The 18,214-nt window shown below is 34.6% G+C and overlaps 1 protein-coding gene across 1 annotated transcript in view; it reads left to right on the top strand.

The window, feature by feature from the left end:
* The first annotated feature begins 660 nt into the window (after nucleotides 1-660).
* Nucleotides 661-18,214, top strand: part of LOC135081010 (neuropeptides capa receptor-like) — a 94,337-nt gene continuing 76,783 nt past the window's right edge. Inside the window, exon 1 of the mRNA XM_063975732.1 lies at nucleotides 661-958. Within this exon, the coding sequence (XP_063831802.1) occupies nucleotides 661-958 (298 nt within the window). The remainder of the gene's footprint in view (nucleotides 959-18,214) is intronic.

Genomic DNA, 18,214 nt, shown 5'->3' with positions numbered 1-18,214 from the left:
TATATCGAAATAAACTGCTTTGTTAATGAAAGTCAAGTGTATAAAAATTTATATATGTTAATCACAGCAATAAAGCGTTTTACGGTGTCTTCCGTCGACTGAACTAGAACTAAAAGTTGTTGAAAGTTGACAAAGAACGGAAAAGAAAAAAATTCTATTGAATTTGTAATTACTTAGAACCCAGACACTAAATCGTCTGTTCTACTGTAGCAATGTATATTTCACTTGTAAAACTATCAAGACAACACAAGTTAACTGTACGTACAGTAAATTGTAAACAGAACATAGTCTACCAAGCCAGCATCGCGCAGTGCCGCCGTAGCTACGGAGCGCACCAGTCGTAACGCGCTGCTACGCCGTAGCGCTACGAGAGCGAACTTACTTCGCTACGTAAAGCTTACTAGTTACTTTAGAAATCAAATGGTTTTGAAGTTTCTAGTATGTTAAGAGGTATGATTGTGTTTTGAAGGTGTATTCGAAGTTTTAAATATAATTTGGTGCAGTTTATTAAGTAAAATTCACACCTTTTTTAAGTTAATAACTTTCTGAGATGAAATGAGAATTGGTCGTAAACTTTTAGTGATGAACTGAGTTAATTTAGTGTCTTAAAAAAATGTGTCAAAACTTTACCTTTTTTGAAGTGTAATAAAAAGCCTCAAAATGGAGGAGTCGTTCCTTCGGCCGAACGAGACAAACGAGCAATTCTACAAAAGATGCACGAACCTCAGCTACTTCGACTGCAGCGAGGAGGAGATGCTGTGGTGGATGATGGGTCCGCGCCGGCTGCCGCTCCAGGAGATAGTCCCCATCTCCCTGGTGCTGGTGGTGATCTTCCTGACTGGTGTAGCTGGGAATGCGGCGGTCTGCGTCGTCATCGTCCGCCATCCTGCGCTGCATACCGCGACTAACTATTACCTGTTCAGCTTGGCGCTCAGCGATCTGTTGCTGCTGTTGTTTGGTAAGTTTTACTCGTCATTCAATTAACAATAGTAAATAGTTTAGGCGATTTTATCAATAAAAAGTTATGTTATAATTAATACTATCTAACAATGTTTGAATTATGTATAATAAATGTACAATAAATGTATAAAAAAATAATATACGTATTTTAGAAATTACGATTATCTACCGGGGCTCAGACTAAAAATTGTTTTTAAAGCAGCAACATTTTTGGAGAACAATTTAGTTTAGTTGTTACCTATTTAATCGTCTTATGATCGTATTGGACATAATCTAAAATAAATTATATAAAATAATGCTTAAACCTGAGAAAGCCGGTACCTACGAAAACTTAATCACGCTGGAAAAGTTCTCCCTTTATTTTGTCTTCAAACAAATATTTATTCGATACTTACAACAGATGTTTTTACAAGTTATTGGCTGTCGTGAAAGGAAAATATTCTCGATATTTTAATGATTAGCAGAGATTACCCAATTTTCTGAATATTTGCCTATAAATAGATCGATCTATGTAATATCTGAGGCTCAACAAAGTTTGTTCCCTGTTGTGTGTAGGCAGAATAAATCTAAAGAATTATGATTTTATACTCCAGAGAGTATGCTAAGCCGTCGCAGCCCGTTTCAGCCATGAAACTCAATTAAAGAGACTTATAAAATCTATTATTACAGCAAAATAAAGAAAAATATAAGAATCCACAACTATAGTAACGCCCCTACATTAGCAAACAATAGAAAAGTGACCAACAAAAGTTATCACGAAAAAAAATATAGCCCACACTCTCAACTTACTATTAAGCCCCTCATCTACGATGACTTGGCTCCTTTTGTTCTGCGATTGCCTATTCGAACACAATGTGGATATACGAGTATAAGTGGTTATTCAAGTCACTATAAATCAAGATAGTTATTCACATGGTGTGCAATAAGTTTCATCTTGGCCGTACCTAAGCTGCAAATTACTCGTAGTTAGATAGTTGGCATCATAGCGCTGATTTTGGCAAACATTTTAGAAATATTAAAAAAAAAAAGTATATAAGTATGTTTATCCCGTCGTCTAGTACCCATAGTACAAGCTTTGCTTAGTTTGGGACTAGAGGCGCAGTGTAAAAATGTCCAAGGATATTTATTTATTTTATTAATCAACTAGCGGCCGCCCGCGGCTTCGTACGCGTAGATCCCGTTTTACCCTCTTCATCTATCTTACGCGGTTTAGATTTTTCATACAAAAGGATTTTCCAGATAATTCCCGTTCCCGTGGGAATTCCTAAGTATACTATAACCTGCCCAGGAGTATGAAGAATAATTGTACCAAGTTTCGTTAAAATCCGTCGAGTAGTTTTTGTTTCTATAAGGAACATACAAACAGACAGACAAAAATTTTACTGATTGCATTTTTGGCATCAGTATCGATCACTAATCACCCCCTGATAGTTATTTTGAAAATATATTTCATGTACAGAAATGACCTCTCTACAAATTTATTATAAGTATAGATGACACCACTTCGTTATTTATCTTTAGCTGTTTTGCCGCGGTTTTGTCTACTTGTACATGAAACATTTATTTTGCATATTATTAGTAAATTGCTATTGACGCAAGAAATAAGACACATAATACAGTAGGTTGTCTGTACATAAGTAAAAGGTACCTACATAGATGTTTCGACTATTTGTAACAATTCTGTTTTTCTTGTTAGTAATTGAAGTCGAAACATGAATGGCTATAGTGTTCAGTCATGTGTGATACTCTTTTCATCGCTACTAAAATATTGCTAAAGTTGATCCATCAGATTTAAATGTGTATATTAGGTACTGTTTAATAATTATCCTGACTTCTCAGGATGGAGACCTATAGCCTTATTCACGTAACAAAACTTCAACCACAACAAATCACTGAGTTGCGATCCTATAGAGTATTCGTTCTATCGAAATGACCCTTGTGAATACGGATTTAGAACTGTTTTTCAATGGGACGACGTAACAAAACTTCAATGACAACAAATCGCTGAGTTGCGATCCTATAGAGTATTTTGTTCTATCGAAATGACCCTTGTGAATACGGATTTAGAACTGTTTTCAATGGGACGACTTCTGAACGTCAGCAAGATTTTGACTGTGTCAAAATACGTGAATTAGGCCACTAGTCTGTGATAAATATCTACGACATCCGTCACCGGCCCGGGCTATTGACTTGTAGCCAGGGGTTGCAGGGCAACTATTGAGAGGAAAAAAGATAAGCTTTTGGCCTTAATGTACTCGATGACATAGTAAAAACCTTCTAAGCGTTATTTAGAGCCGTGTATAAAACGTACAAAAACTTCAAATCTGAAAATATTCATTGGGATTAATTAATTTATTCAAATTTGAGTTTACCTAAGAGTAGGCGCACACCGTTAATTTTTCGTCGGCCGATAGTTTAGTCGGGCAGTTGATCAGTATGGGCATGTATGGGAGTGCGCACACTACGCCTATTCGATTTGGCTGATTCTTCATACAATTTAAAATCGGGCACAACTATCGGCCAACTAAAAATCAACGGTGTGCGCCTACTCTAAAATAAACTCATTTTATTACTTTTTATTATTGCGTCTATGTCAGAGGTCTAACTTTTTTCAAGTAGGTAAGTAGACCACTTTCAAAATTTTCCTGTTTTCTGTGGGTTGTTAAACTATACCTAACTAAAGTTACAAAACTATTTTCCACATTTTCTGTTAGAATTAAATGAGAATCATAATAGATCGGTAAGGCACTGTTACATTAGTAAACACATCAGCGAGGCGTGAAGATACTTTACTATTCTCTTTTACTATGTTATTGTCAACTGCTCATCGTGTCTCACGTTGCTTATCGAGGGCGCTTCATGTGTGAGCTCAAGATGCATGACACCCCTATACAGGGGTAGTCTAAGATTTATAGAGGGTTGATGTTGTGCATATTATCTGGGGCTTTTCTTAAGCCTTTAACTGGTGGTGGCAGACTTGATACCAAACTTTAGTGAGAATTAAATTCAAAACCAATGAAAATAATTTCCTCTATACCAGTTAAAGGGTTAGAAGCCATAACTTTTGTTTAAGTAACTAGAAAGGGCAGAAAAGTTCTCGAGTGGCGACCACGGGCTGGAAGACGTAGCGTGGGCAGGCCTCCTACTAGGTGGACCGACGATCTCGTAAGGGTCGCGGGAAGAGCCTGGATGCGGGCAGCGCAGGACCGTGCATTGTGGAAAACCTTGGAGGAGGCCTTTGTCCAGCAGTGGACGTCATTTGGCTGAAACGAACGAACTAGAAAAATACTTTCTACCTACACACTCATAATTATATTCATAGCAGAGTTTGTAATCCCCATCACTAAGCCCTTGTTATTGCTGATATTAATATTCGTGCCTATAAAATCCGCCCACGACTAAAAGTGTCGGATCAATTTTAGCTAAAAATATAAACGATCAAGATTTATATTACGAGTATAAAGCTTATCTTAGATTCTCAAGAGGAGAAAGATGGATTGAGAGATTTCTTTATTAAAGTCTAATTTTTAATCAGTAGATATTTTAAGTCAGCATTCGCAAACCATGCCTAAGAAGATCCATAGACGGTAAATCTAACTACGTTAAAAATAGCTTCCCAAAAAAGACAAGATATTATTAGATTTACCTAAAAGTTTAAAAATATTACGAACGTCTGTTGCGTTCTGCTTATCGAATTTACTTCGGATGGTTTCACTTTGCTGTACCTCATAGGTACATATTGTATACAGAAAGTAAGAGGACCGTGTGAGATGGGTAGGCTTGCTACCCTAAAATAACAATTGCTATCAAAAAAAATATAACCTTATTTATAGAAAAGGATTTGTACGAACTTTACAGCATTTATAGAGAATTCAGATATTTTAAAACGTTTTTGAAGTTAACTGAACTTAAAAGGGTTACGGAACGGATTAGTAAAAGTTAGGGAAGATACCTTCAAAACATCAATTACATTCGCAAACTGTTCGCTGTGGAATCCTATTTTAAAAGTTTAACTTTCAAAAGGCCCGTAAAATGTTTCAAATACTAAACCTCGACGTATTTCGTCAATGTATTCTGACCTTTAACCGTCTGATAAATTGTTTAGTTAAGTAATTCAAAAAGTTATTCATAAACCTGAATAGGTACGTTTACCTACTATTAACTTGGAAGTAACTGTATATAGACAGTATGACCAGAGATTACTAATTAGTTATTGTATGTTTTATAACTGTAAAGTTGATTATTATATAAAAGATTGTTTGGAATGTTTAACTGCCTAGCTCGCATCAATAGTTATGACTATGTATATTTTAAAGACTGTAAACCCTTGAAAAGGAGGCTGACAATAGTGACTGAGTTTTATGCGCTGCTACTTCTCAGCATGCACTGGCCCATTTATTGTCCCGAAGCAGTGGTAGGGTTAATACTGGGACGTGTAAAAGTGCCTTTTAAAAGCCTATTTGCAAAAATGAGTTTTATGGCGTAAACGATGATAAAAATTAATTAAATTATCAACTTTTACGACCTCAAGCAAATCGTTTAATCACATGTAAACATTGATGTCGCGAGCAAAATAATTAAACCTTTTTTGTAATTGATCTCCCTTGGGATTAAAAAGGTATCGCGTATGAAATTGTGTGCAAAAGCAATTTAAAACATTCAATTTAGGTTATTGTTCTTTTTATCGCAACTGAACGAAAGTTGGAGGCAGATTTCTGTAGGTATAGGTATTAACTACTGTACTTAAAAGTTGTTCTTTCTAATTTTGTCGTTATTTACTTTAGCGATTTAACAGCGAACCAGTTTAGTTACATAAAACATTCCCACACAATCTGCTTCAAATAAGACTCATAAATTAAAGAAAGAAAGAAAAATACTGTTTATGTCCCATGATCTGATAGTTCCTCGATTCCTGAGACACAATAGATTGTGATGTAATAAGTTTATTTTCGATCGGGTAGAATACATTATTCAACGACATACAAGCCGATCCAAAATCATGGGAAAAAGGTAAGATTTTATGTAAGATTTTCATGTAATTACTTTGTATGTAATGTTGTTGGTATACCGCAATAAATAAAATAAAATAAAAAGGGCTAGGGAAAAGAATAAGATACATGAATGCATGCCAACATTCCACCGACGTAGTTCGAAGTGGAGGGTCTCATACCGAGGGAGCAGGAGGGACCTAAACTATCCGGCGAAGTTGCTAGAAGTGTTTTTGGTATTTGCAGATTGAGATATCTATTAGATAGCTGCTAGGTCGAAGCTATCATCAGTTCCCCAAACTACATATTAGTGAGACAATTACTTAGGTAAAGTTAGTTTGGTTCAATATTCTATACATATATACAACTAAATATTAACAAATACTAACTACTTAACTTTGGTTCAATGGTAAATAGAATAATACCTATCTATATTCCCTGTTGATATTTTGCTCTACCCAGGTGCTTCTTTTTTTGATAAAAAGTTATTGGCCAGATTCGCCAGTGTCTATAGGTTTCAGATAGCTGGGAGACATGCGAAACAAAGTAAATGAGTATCTCAAGCTGTTTTCTGAAGAATTTACGTCCTCAAAATGGAAGTAATGGGTCCTATCTAGGAGAATTCCACGGTAAATTCACCTAGTCTAGAGTCTAGACAGTAGGGTAAATGATGCGAAACGAGGCTATTTCGTTCCGTAAGTAAGTACTTTTTAACTTTTTTTTTTAAACGCATTATTCCTGTGATTGTTTGTATCGTAAAAACTATTAGCAAGCCTTAGGGGCAAGTGTTAACTTAAGAGACCAATATAATTAAAATCTCAAAAACACTACTAGTTTGATTGGAAACAGTAATTGATTCCAAATAGTAATTAAAAACCGTTCCAATATTTTTCAACACAACACATTTAAATTGGTCTGCGGGGAAACTTCACCTCTATTTTAAAAGCATTTTATTATTTTAAATTTGAGTGTCACTTAGATATAGATTTTTTTTTTCTATTTATTGTTTTGCTTTAGCATTGTGTACTTAGTCGATCTCTTATTAAAAAGGAATTATCATCTCATTTATATTCATCCATATATTGAATAGCTTATTCTACGAAACAAACGTAATGTAACCTACATGTAGGATTTTCGATTCGTGGGAAATCGACTTACACAAAGCGATATGTTCAATTGCCAGAATATTGCGCACAAATGTCTAAGCTACAAAGGCATGTGGCTTGCGCTGTGTCAAATGGGCATAATCGTGCTTTTGAGGCAATACGGCAATAGAGCTGTCAGCGTGGCGACGATGTATTTGACATGATGGCAAAAACATAAGTAGGGATTACTGTTCCCCAACATAATATCGGTCATATATTTTCAGTTTTTATTATGTCAAAACAGCACAGAGAGCAGTCATTCCCCACCCATATTATGTTTGCTCTTTTATACTTTAATGCTAAAAATCCGCTTAGCAACCCCCAGAACGTAGTTAATTAAACATTTTCAATAAAAAGGATACACATTTTAATACCCGTCCCGAACCTGCGCTAAGCCGGACAAACATTTATTCGACGAGATTGATACAATTTTAATTACTGTTATTATTTTACAATTTTCGAGTGTAACAGAGTGCCTACTCATTATAAAGTCGTAGATTTATATTCCGAAACATTATAATTTCATTAAACGACTAAGTAAAAAGCGATATGACAAAAAAAACATAATTCTTGAATAAAAAATATATTACACACTAATTAATGTTACTATGCCTTCTAGCCTACAGTAGTACAAAAAGAAATATAATACCTATAATAAATAAATTAAACATTTGTAAAACTTTTCTTTTGATTCTGAATAAACTAATTTGGTTTTTGCGATAATTTAATTACACGCTGTAATATTAGTCGTACAGTTTCTCTTCACTTGCTCAAGAATGTAATGTTCTTTGAAGTCTAAAGAATTTTTATTCAATTATAGTCTCAAGATTTAATCATAAATAAAACGTACTCAGGTGACTTGCCGCTTCGCTATATTCGACCCTAAAGTGATAAATGAGCTTTCCGACTCCACCTACAGTTAGTTCCTGCCGTTGAAAAATGAAGTTGCTCCAAAGGTTTGCTCCATTTCAAGCGAAAAAAGAGAGAAAAGCATTTTCTAAATTGCTTTGTCTACAGAAAGTCGTCGCGAGCCGAGCTTTAATGTGTTTAATTACACATATCGGTATTAGGTAAAGTACAGATAAGTTCCATGAATTATGTAGTGGTTAGAAAGATGACTCTTCCGTTCTGGTTGGATTCGCAATTAATCATTTTGCAGTGTGATTCCTAAGCAATCACAAGTTTATATTGTTTCAATATGCTAGAAGAAGAATCATTTAAAGTCCTAAAGCTAAAAAAAATACACAACAACATTAATGCTTCCTACATTATCACTTTAAACATGTTACTTATACTTTAAGTTGTTTATCGATTATTACCAATTGACTCGCAACATGCCACGATGCGTGAATTATCCTGATTCTGAATATGTTGAGCGTGATGTGTTTTCACGCGGAAATTATTGCATTAAGGTAAACGGCTACTAGTTCGTGATAGTACGTAAGTTCGTAAGTTTTTTTTCTAGCTCAAATAATAAGCAAATGGAATATTATTTATAAAAATTCTTCGTTACTACAAAAACTCTGTTAGTTAAGCTATCTAAAAAACCAAGTACCAACATTGTGGCGCCAAAAATGAGAGCAATACGAAGCTTCAAACTCTCAGAGAGACAAAAACATCCGTGCGGCTTGCAAAGGTTGCTCTCACCGTAAGGTTAGCGCTCCAACTTCTTAAGCTTATAAAAAGGCGAAGGAACGTCCATTTAAATAAAACTTGTAATAGTGGTTTCAAGTGTTCCTTGACAATTGATTTGGCTTAAAAAAAAGTTATATGAAAACTTAGAATTCCTTTAAAATTGCGATTAATTGACTCACGAAATAGCGTACATATTATTTTTCGGGTGTCCCCTATTTCGTGACACTACCGATTCAAGGATATTATGGATAACATTTTGATGCTTGGTTTTTAAATAATTATTTATGCTAATTTAAATGTAAGTTATGAAACAAATAATGCATTTATTTAAGTGTCTCATGACCTAAATTCGGTATATGTTTCGTTCACTAGAATTTATATGACACGAGTTTGAAGTTCACATAAATGACCAATTTTAAGATAAATTAGCATAAGTAGTACCAGCGTAATTTTGGTTTTATTTCGATTTGTTTTATTTATCTTTGTTTATTTGTATTGTATATGGGATAGATAATAGTTAATTGACACAATTTGACAATAATCCATGAATTTTACTTGGGAAATTTGGAATAATCAGTATCACGAAACAAGGAACCGTATTATTGTTACTTTTTTCCAAGTTCGTGATATATAAATGTATGGTGTTAGGTACTTCTATGACACATACCATTAAAGAAATCGACATATTTTTTAGTTTTTAATACTTACCTACCTAAGAAATTAATTAATTACTTACTTTTTATTATGCGTCATTGGCGTATCTGGGGTTATTTTCAGGGGGGGGGGGGGGGCTACCCTCACTTGAAACAGTTCCAGGGGTGGGATTATGGGGAGGAGGGGGGGGGGGGGTAGTCCCCCCTCACATTTCTAATGGCTTGTGTAAATATTTTCACATACTTATCGTTACAAATAACAAATCAAAATTTTATGGGTACGAAGGGGGGGGGGGGGGGGGGGTAAGTATATTTTCACATACTGTTAGAATTAACAAATCAAAATTTTATACGTAGGTAGGTACGTACCTAGCTAGACACATCACATTATTTCTTATCAATATTTCGGGTAAGTAATATCGTCAATTTCACATCATTCTTTTATTCTAAATTTATATTATCGTTTTTAAATTTATTAAACCCTTAATCATTATTAAAATATCCTAACTGGATGCATAAAACCTTATCCCGAAATAGGGGACATAAGTTCACGAACTTAGAAACAGAGCAAAATTTTATCACGAAACAGGATCCAAACAAGAGGTCCGCAGAACAATTAATATAAAAAAAAGTTCAAACTATATAACTATAAATGATGTATTAACTTACTGTCAAAAGACCAAACTTTAGCATACAAAAGCTTTCATACTGATATCATGCTTGGTTATTTTTAAATAAAATGTTAAAGTCGTAAGAGCCTTAATATACCGAAGTAGGGGGCACTTACCTTAAGCTTTTCAATATTGCTTTAAATAAATACCGGCAGCCTGAAAACAACCAACTTCGTTACAAATGGGTTCATATTAAATTTTCTACTTACCTACTTTAACAGAGCCAAAGAGCATACTTACTTTTAAAAAATATAAGCCTCGCGACGCATGAAACACTACTCGTTTCAAAGCCAGATTTCACACTAACAGCGGCGTATAAACAGTAAATGAGACAGAAAAAGGCTAAAGAAAACCACTTAAATGAAATCACCATGTAAGTCTTTGAGGATGTTAAACGGTCTCGATACTTAGCTCTCGACTAAGAAGAAATCCCCGACATATGATGAGATTCAATAAAAAAGCTTTTTAGCGAGAACACACACTATTTGCACAGCTCTTATAACTGAGAAAAGCGCGAAAAAGGATCTTCAAGGGTTGGTCGTGAAAACCCACTCGTATGGATTGAGTACCATTATACGTAATAATTTGTTTAAAACTCTGAATCTCATTTCTTTGACTCAAATGAGAAATGATGTATGATAGTAAACACGATTGAGAACTTAAACGACCAAAAGCGAGCGAAATGGTTCCAAGATTTTATTATCAGTATTGAATTCGTAATAAAATCACAACCGCAATACAACTGAGTGGAAACAAAAAAAAACATATAAGCTCTGTGTAACATTACGGCCCATTTACATTTATTTATTATGTGAACTACGATATTGGAACCATATAACTTAGGGGTCCGGATCGTGCAACAACCACGATAATAAATTCGATGTCGACATCAATTTGCGAAATATTCTGCGATTTGGCCAAAGATCCAAGGTGTGGATATGGTTGGCAAATTTCCCACGGGACGTATACCACCTGAAATTTCTATACCACATACGGAATATACGGATTAAGTAACAACACAGCCAAAAAAGTTTCAATACTTAGGTATCTTATTCTATTCAACCCTAAACAAATCTTAAACTGAGCCAAACCAATTTATATTTCGGTGAAACATTTTATATTTTCAGTTCAAATTTTAATTGGACTAATGTTTGCTGTCACAGCTTTTTCAAACAAGTAAATGGATGGCAAACGAATAAAACCATTAGCCAAGCGCTACAACACATTTACTCAATTTACCAACATAATAGACCAAAGATACTAGTCAATAATTGTCATACTAATAAACTCATAAACATAGACACAATCCCCCTTATTACAAAAAGTTAGACTCAGTTTAAAACCTGGTTTAAATTGACATTTAGTATGGAAATGTCATTTTAAACCAGAGTTCGTCCCGGGTTTAACATTTTTATAATAAAGCCCTTTATGTTACAGGTAGGGCATGAATATCGGAATCTCGGAATCTCGTAATATCGGAATCTCGGAATGTTAGATCCGATATTACAATTCCGATATTGAGCGATCCAATATCGTAATATCGGAATCAGATAAAAGTTTTAATTGAGACATAGACATACTTGTCAACAATCTCGAGAATCTAGCTTCTTACCGAAACTGGGTAAGGGGCAACATGGACATTCGACATAAGTTTCGTTTTTTCCATGTTCATCCGAAGGCCTACCTGTTGGGTGACTTGATTAAGGCCTTCGAGCATTGTGATAAGGTCTTCCAACGATTATGCCTTAGTACCTACGCAAAACTAACGGACGATGAGGCAGCAAGGTTCTGAAGTGGAGACCACATACCGGAAAGCACAGCGTGGGACTCATAACCAAAAGGTGGACCGACTACCTCATAAAGCTAACAGGAAGGCCCTGGATGCAGGCCGCAATCAGTAGGGGAGGCCTATGTTCAGCAGTGGACGTCCTATGGCTGACATGATGATGATGATGATGGTTCGTGGTTATGTGAGTTGTACATCGATAAAATCAAAAAGGAACAAATTACAAGCATATTCAAGTTTTTTACCACTCTCTACAATTTTTGTAACGTGTGACTTGACCTATTGGTTGAAGGGTAATACTAATATCATGAAGGAGTAAAAGTTTGTTTGATACCTGTGATTTTACAAAAACATTTAGGCTGGGTTGCACCATCTTACTTTAACTTTGACAAACGTCAAAAATCTGCCAAATTCCATACAAAAAGCACCGGTTATCGTCATAGTTACCGTTAAATTTAAGTGGTGCAACTCAGCCTTAAATTCTTTGCTAGTCCATTCGTTCGTTTCAGCCAAAAGACGTCCACTGCTGGACAAAGGCCTCCCCCAAGGATTTCCACAAAAACCGGTCCTGCGCCGCTCGCATCCAGGCACCTCCCGCGACCCTCACCAGATCGTCGGTCCACCTAGTGGGAGGACTTCCCACGCTACGTCTTCCGGCTTGTGGTCGCCACTCAAGAACTTTCCTGCCCCAGCGGCCATCAGCTCTACGAGCTATGTGCCCCGCCCTTTGGTCTGGTTCTCCTACGGCTATAGGCCCATTATCAGTAGTAACCAAATGCAATGGATACCAATAAGTGACGTAAAAATGGTTTTAAAATATTTCAATTTTATGAAGTGCTGTTTTATACCAAATTAAAGTTATCGATTGAAAACATTATTTTTATTGTAAACAATCCAGAATTCTTACGAATATAACCAAATATTAATTTTATACCACATTAACTCAATTCCGATATTAATATCGGAATTCCGATATTGAGATCTAATATCGGAATCCAATATCGGAATTGAAAACCTTCCGATATTACATGCCCTAGTTACAGGCCCAAAATGTGTAGACACCACGATGTCTCAAAACTGCAGAACTCTACTAAAGTGGCCTAAAGTTAAGAAGGCAAGTAGGTATAGGTACCTAATTAAGGATAGTACTCGTATTTATTAGTCGTACCGAGTTTACCCTTGTGTCTACAACCTTAATAAATGCTAGATACCTACAACAAGATAGTGTCAACAAATCCGAATATAATGGAAGGTTCTCAGAGGCTTACGTTACAGCCTAGGCTTACTAACGAGGCCCTTAAAAGCATATTCCATGATAAATTATTGTCACTAAAATATTAAATATTTACAGCTATAAAATACTCGATATTTTGTAGAAATTAGTTTCAAGTTCTAACACTGTTTTTACGAGTTAATTCTTAACCTTAATTACCTAGCAGTCTAGAGCAGACATTTTGAAGAAACCACAATTTGTTATAAATTAATTTTCTTGTGATATTAATATTTTATTCTTTGTTATGTATTTTGCAATCTTGCTCACATATGCCATTTTCAACCTTTATTAAACGTAGAAGATGAGATATTGAAAAATATTAAAATTACTTGTCTTTTGCGATTCTCGTGTGCCTACAAACTCCTTCTAAGTAAGAAGAAAAACCGAAAGTAAAAATTAATTTACAGTACTTTTAAATTAGGCAGTAGCGAATAACAATTTTAATTAGACTTGGGGTGAAGAAAGCAAGCAATTAGGTACCTACTGGCACTTGTCAGCTTCAATTTAAAGTTTCCTGACGCTGACACGAACAAACTACGACGGATTAGCTAACTCCTGTCAGCTATAACTGGAGTTGGTACATTGTACCTCAATTTAAGTAGTTGATCATAGAAAACTTTACAACAGCTTTGTAATTTGTATTAAGTCAGATTTAAGTTGCAAACGAGTTTAAGTGTTACAAGTTGTTTACTTGTCCAAGTTGAACAAAACAATACCTTTGCAAAGTACCGTTTAGTGAGAATCTTATGGATTATGATTATATTTTAGTTTTGTACAAGTATTTTCAATCTTTTTTTTGTACACAATAGCATGGTGCTATTGCTGTCTAGGTAGGTACTCTTTAAAAATAGATGTTTAAAATTTAAAAAAAGCAAAAGAATAAAACACATAAGTTACTGTGTTCATCGTAATAAATATTAAAGTGATAAAAATGCGACGAGAACTTAAAGGAGCTTATGAAGAAACTTCACTTAAGGCTCCAAAGTCATGTATGGCTCTTTTTTTAAAATGATTTTCAAAGAAAGTAAATGCCTAAGTCCTAATGGAAAGATAATACTAATATTATTTATTAATCCACTCAAAAATAATTTTATAAGAAGTTTTACAGTTGATATAAATACTATTACTATTACTTTTTATGTAATATTACACTATTACACTATTGTTTGTATTATCATAAATAACAAGCAAAATGAAAAGTTTATAATTAAATTATTTTAAAATCCTGAACCAATAAAATGGTATTATGTGGGACTCTTAAGTAAAAAAGCTTTTTGAGCAGTCATAACAAAGATTTATTCCGGGCATAAAGATAGAGGTAAGTAATAACTCAGTTTATGAAGTAACTCGAAATATTTTATCTACTTAAGGCCGGGTAGCAGAGAAAATGGCGAAAATGAGGTTTTCATTTATCATTTTTGAGGTACTAAACAGTAAAATTAAAGGCTAAGATTTTTATTGGGCATAGTTGAGGATATTTTCTAGGGCTATTAACGGATGGAAACACGATTTGATGAAGTTGACTCGATAGAATAAATTCCCAAAGTTACCTCTATTCGTTTTCTATTTATGGTTTTATTTTTAAAATAAGCGATTTGAGATTCTAAATCTTTTACTAAACTAAAGTTCAGAAATAACTTGAGGGCTTTTAACGGATGAAATTTTTATATTGCGTCTTATTTAGTTACTATGTTAAAAAATGTGGAAAAAATCGTCCATGACGGCTTGGACAATCTCAATCAGTCGCGCGGTGGCGCTTACGGAGGACGGACGCGTGTCAGTTTTATGGCCGTGACAGTTCGCGATTTGTCAATATTTTTGACAATGATGACTTTGATGAGTCACAGTATAATAATATCAGTGCTACTGGAGAAAGCTAAAATTTTTTATAATTAAGAATTATCAATTTTGTCTACCTATTGAAATTTAAATCGTTCGCATCCTTTTAAACGAAGACTACTCATGATACATAGTACATTCCTCAAATATGTGACAAAACCAATGAGTTAAAATTACATTTTAATAGTACCTACATACAATCGTCTTTACACTCTTTAGAAGACACTGACACTGATACAAATAAATAATAAAAAATTAGGTCAGTGGGTCAAATATAGGGGCAGCTGCACGTCACTGAAAGACGATTCTGTTTACTCGGCATCTGGGCTGGAGAACATGAACCCTTGTTTACAGATGCAGATGTAAATGGAGTTATAACTGGACAAATTTTACATGAAATGTGTAACAGAAATCAGTTAAAAGACACATACATGGAATACCAATAAGGTTGCGGAGGGAAAGCTACCTATATAAACTAGCGGCCGCCCGCGACTTCGTTCGCGTAGACCTCGTTTTACCCCCGTTAGATATCATGTTGATAGATGGCGTTTCACGGCTTGCCCCAAATGAATATTTACGAACGTCATACAGTAGTTTGTCCAGCGCTGTAGATTTTAACCAATGACGATAGGTAGATGGCGCTTTTTAGACACGTCTTATTTATTTATTGAAATTTATTTGTCACATATCGTCATAAGTGTTAGCCTATATGTTAATCTGGGTTATAAACAATAATACTGTAAAGTTTCAACAAAATCCGTTCAGTAGTTTTTGCGTGAAAGAGTAACAAATATCCAGACATCCAAACTTTCGCCTTTATAATATTAGTAGGAAGTAGGATATTTCACAATCCAAACTAATATTTTACTATTTAGTTTAGCATTTACTTACCTACAGTAAATATTAGTTTGGATTGTGAAATGTTTAAAATAAAAAAAAGAATAAAACAAAATAGGGTTTCAAATTACCTATCTTTATCTAATTTATAAAGAGGTAAAGTTTGTGTGTTTGTATATTTGTAAAATTGTAAGGGGTAATCTCGGGATCTGCTGAACCGATTTTAAAAAATCTTTCACCAATAGAAAGCCACTTTATATCTGAGTGTAATAGGTTATATAAAAACCGAAAAATACTACGCGGGCGAAGCGGCGGGCGGAAAGCTAGTTTATTTATAATTATGTACGAGCATAATAATTATTAAAGTCTAAAGTCAAACATTCTTTATTTGTGTGGACCTATATTAACGAGAGATTACAAGGCGTCAAATATTTCAAGAAAAAAATTAAAAACTATTATAAAGCTAAATTTTGCTCTCATGGAGCCTTTACCTACTCTGACAAATCAAGACTTAAAGAAGAAACTAATAATAAAACGATTTAACTGTCCTGCAATGAAAAGCTTGATCGGGTACAACACCTCAAATTATTTTAGAACTTGATTTCATTAAAAGACTCTGAATATCAAATCGCTTAGGTATCTAAAGTCAAACGATTCTGAAATGTCAAGTGGCATAAAGTTGGGACTAATGAATAACCCATTAAGATAGTAGCGCCCTCCTGTCAATGACATACCTGGAACGTTAGAGTATTGGACAACTAGTAAAAATACTTTGTCCTAAATGACTGACTTATATCGTAGAGACCTGAAAGTTGGAAGGTGTGTTCTTTGTATGACGTAGGCATCCGATTTTCCGAAATGGGGTCATGAAATGAAGTGGGTGAAAAAAGGGGGCAAAGATTGTATGGGACAGTGATTCTTTGGTTCAATCTACTTGAAATTTTGCTTAACAATTCCTTAATATTATAATTCATGACAAACGTGTGAAAGGGGTAGAAAGTTATTTTGGGAGTCATTTGCTTCGAAGTTGATATCAATACTAGATACTTACTGCTTTTGATTTAATTACTTTTTATTTTTACAAGTGTTTGAAAACTCCATGTCAGATTGCAATCAATGTCAAGTGAAACTCAAATTGAAATGTCTCAATCTCAATGAGGAGGCTCTGCATTTATTCTTAGAATTCCCCTAACACCGTCAAATTACCCTTTCGAATTCAAGACAGTGCAGTTTCCCATGAAAATCTGCTTCGTAATGACTATAAACAAAGCTCAAAGTCAAACTCTAGCAACCTCTGCATAAACTCCCATGAGTGCTCAGAGCGGGTGCCTGCGCCAGGTGACTGCGTGTGATGCTCATAGTGATTTTCGATACAGAACCCCGTAATACGTTGTACATAAATTATGGAAAGAAAACGCCCAGACCAATACAAACAAATATGTATGCAATTTTAGTATGACATTTTTATTTATTAATAAACAAAAAGACTGAACATAATTGATGCGTGTACTGATTAATGTAATTAACCACATGCAAAGTTTCGTGAATTGCAACAACTATAATTTATTATCCAAGCTCTAAATAATCGCTACTACGAGTAACTGATCATAAAATGTTTTTCTGATGAACTGATCATTAAATGACCTACTTATTATTCGATTCTAAAATATATTCCCAAAAATTCTGAAAGGTGTTTTAATTTGTATCACTCGGATATGATTTGTATTAGAAAGTGTTTTGAGTGTGACGCTTGAACGGAAGGAAGTCAACCTAACCTAACCAACTGGTATTTTTATACTGTGTAGCTGGGAGAGCTCTTTGGCGCGCTGTCTTCGGCGAAGTATTGCGCGCGCAGATTTTGACATCGTGAAATACCTACTTTAGCAGAAATACCAAGCCTTAAGAGCCATTTCACAAAAATATTCCGCGCGAATTTAGGTAAAAGCTGTCAACGCAACGTCAAAAGAGTAAAAAGAACGCTGAAATGGACAAAAAAATCTTGAGCCGTGACCGTATTAAGACTTGATTTAAGTTATTAATTTTAAGGTAGAATGAGGTATTCAAACTTGATTAATTAATTTAAATTTTTAATAGAGTTTATTAAGTCTTTTATATTTCGATTTATAATGAAACACGAATAGGTATAATATGTAAAATATATATTAAGTACAAAATAAAGACAGTCACATAGTGAAAAATAAATCTGCCCCCTTACAGCTCCATCATCGGACCCTGGATAAGAAATATTCGTCAAGGCGAATCACACAAGCCCAAACTCCATATGGTTCTATTGTTTTGTTACGGAGGTGGCCATTGCATCTCCTCCAGATCCATTATCAGACAGAGCTAAGAAATAAATAAATAAATATTATTATAAGTAAACAAATAACTAAAATAATTCATCTTACTATCTTACTTTTTACTAGT

This window comes from Ostrinia nubilalis, chromosome 19, assembly GCF_963855985.1.
Source record: "Ostrinia nubilalis chromosome 19, ilOstNubi1.1, whole genome shotgun sequence".
NCBI lineage: Eukaryota > Metazoa > Arthropoda > Insecta > Lepidoptera > Crambidae > Ostrinia > Ostrinia nubilalis.
The sequence above is the reverse complement of the archived record's forward strand: the minus strand, read 5'-3'. Positions and strand labels throughout refer to the sequence as shown.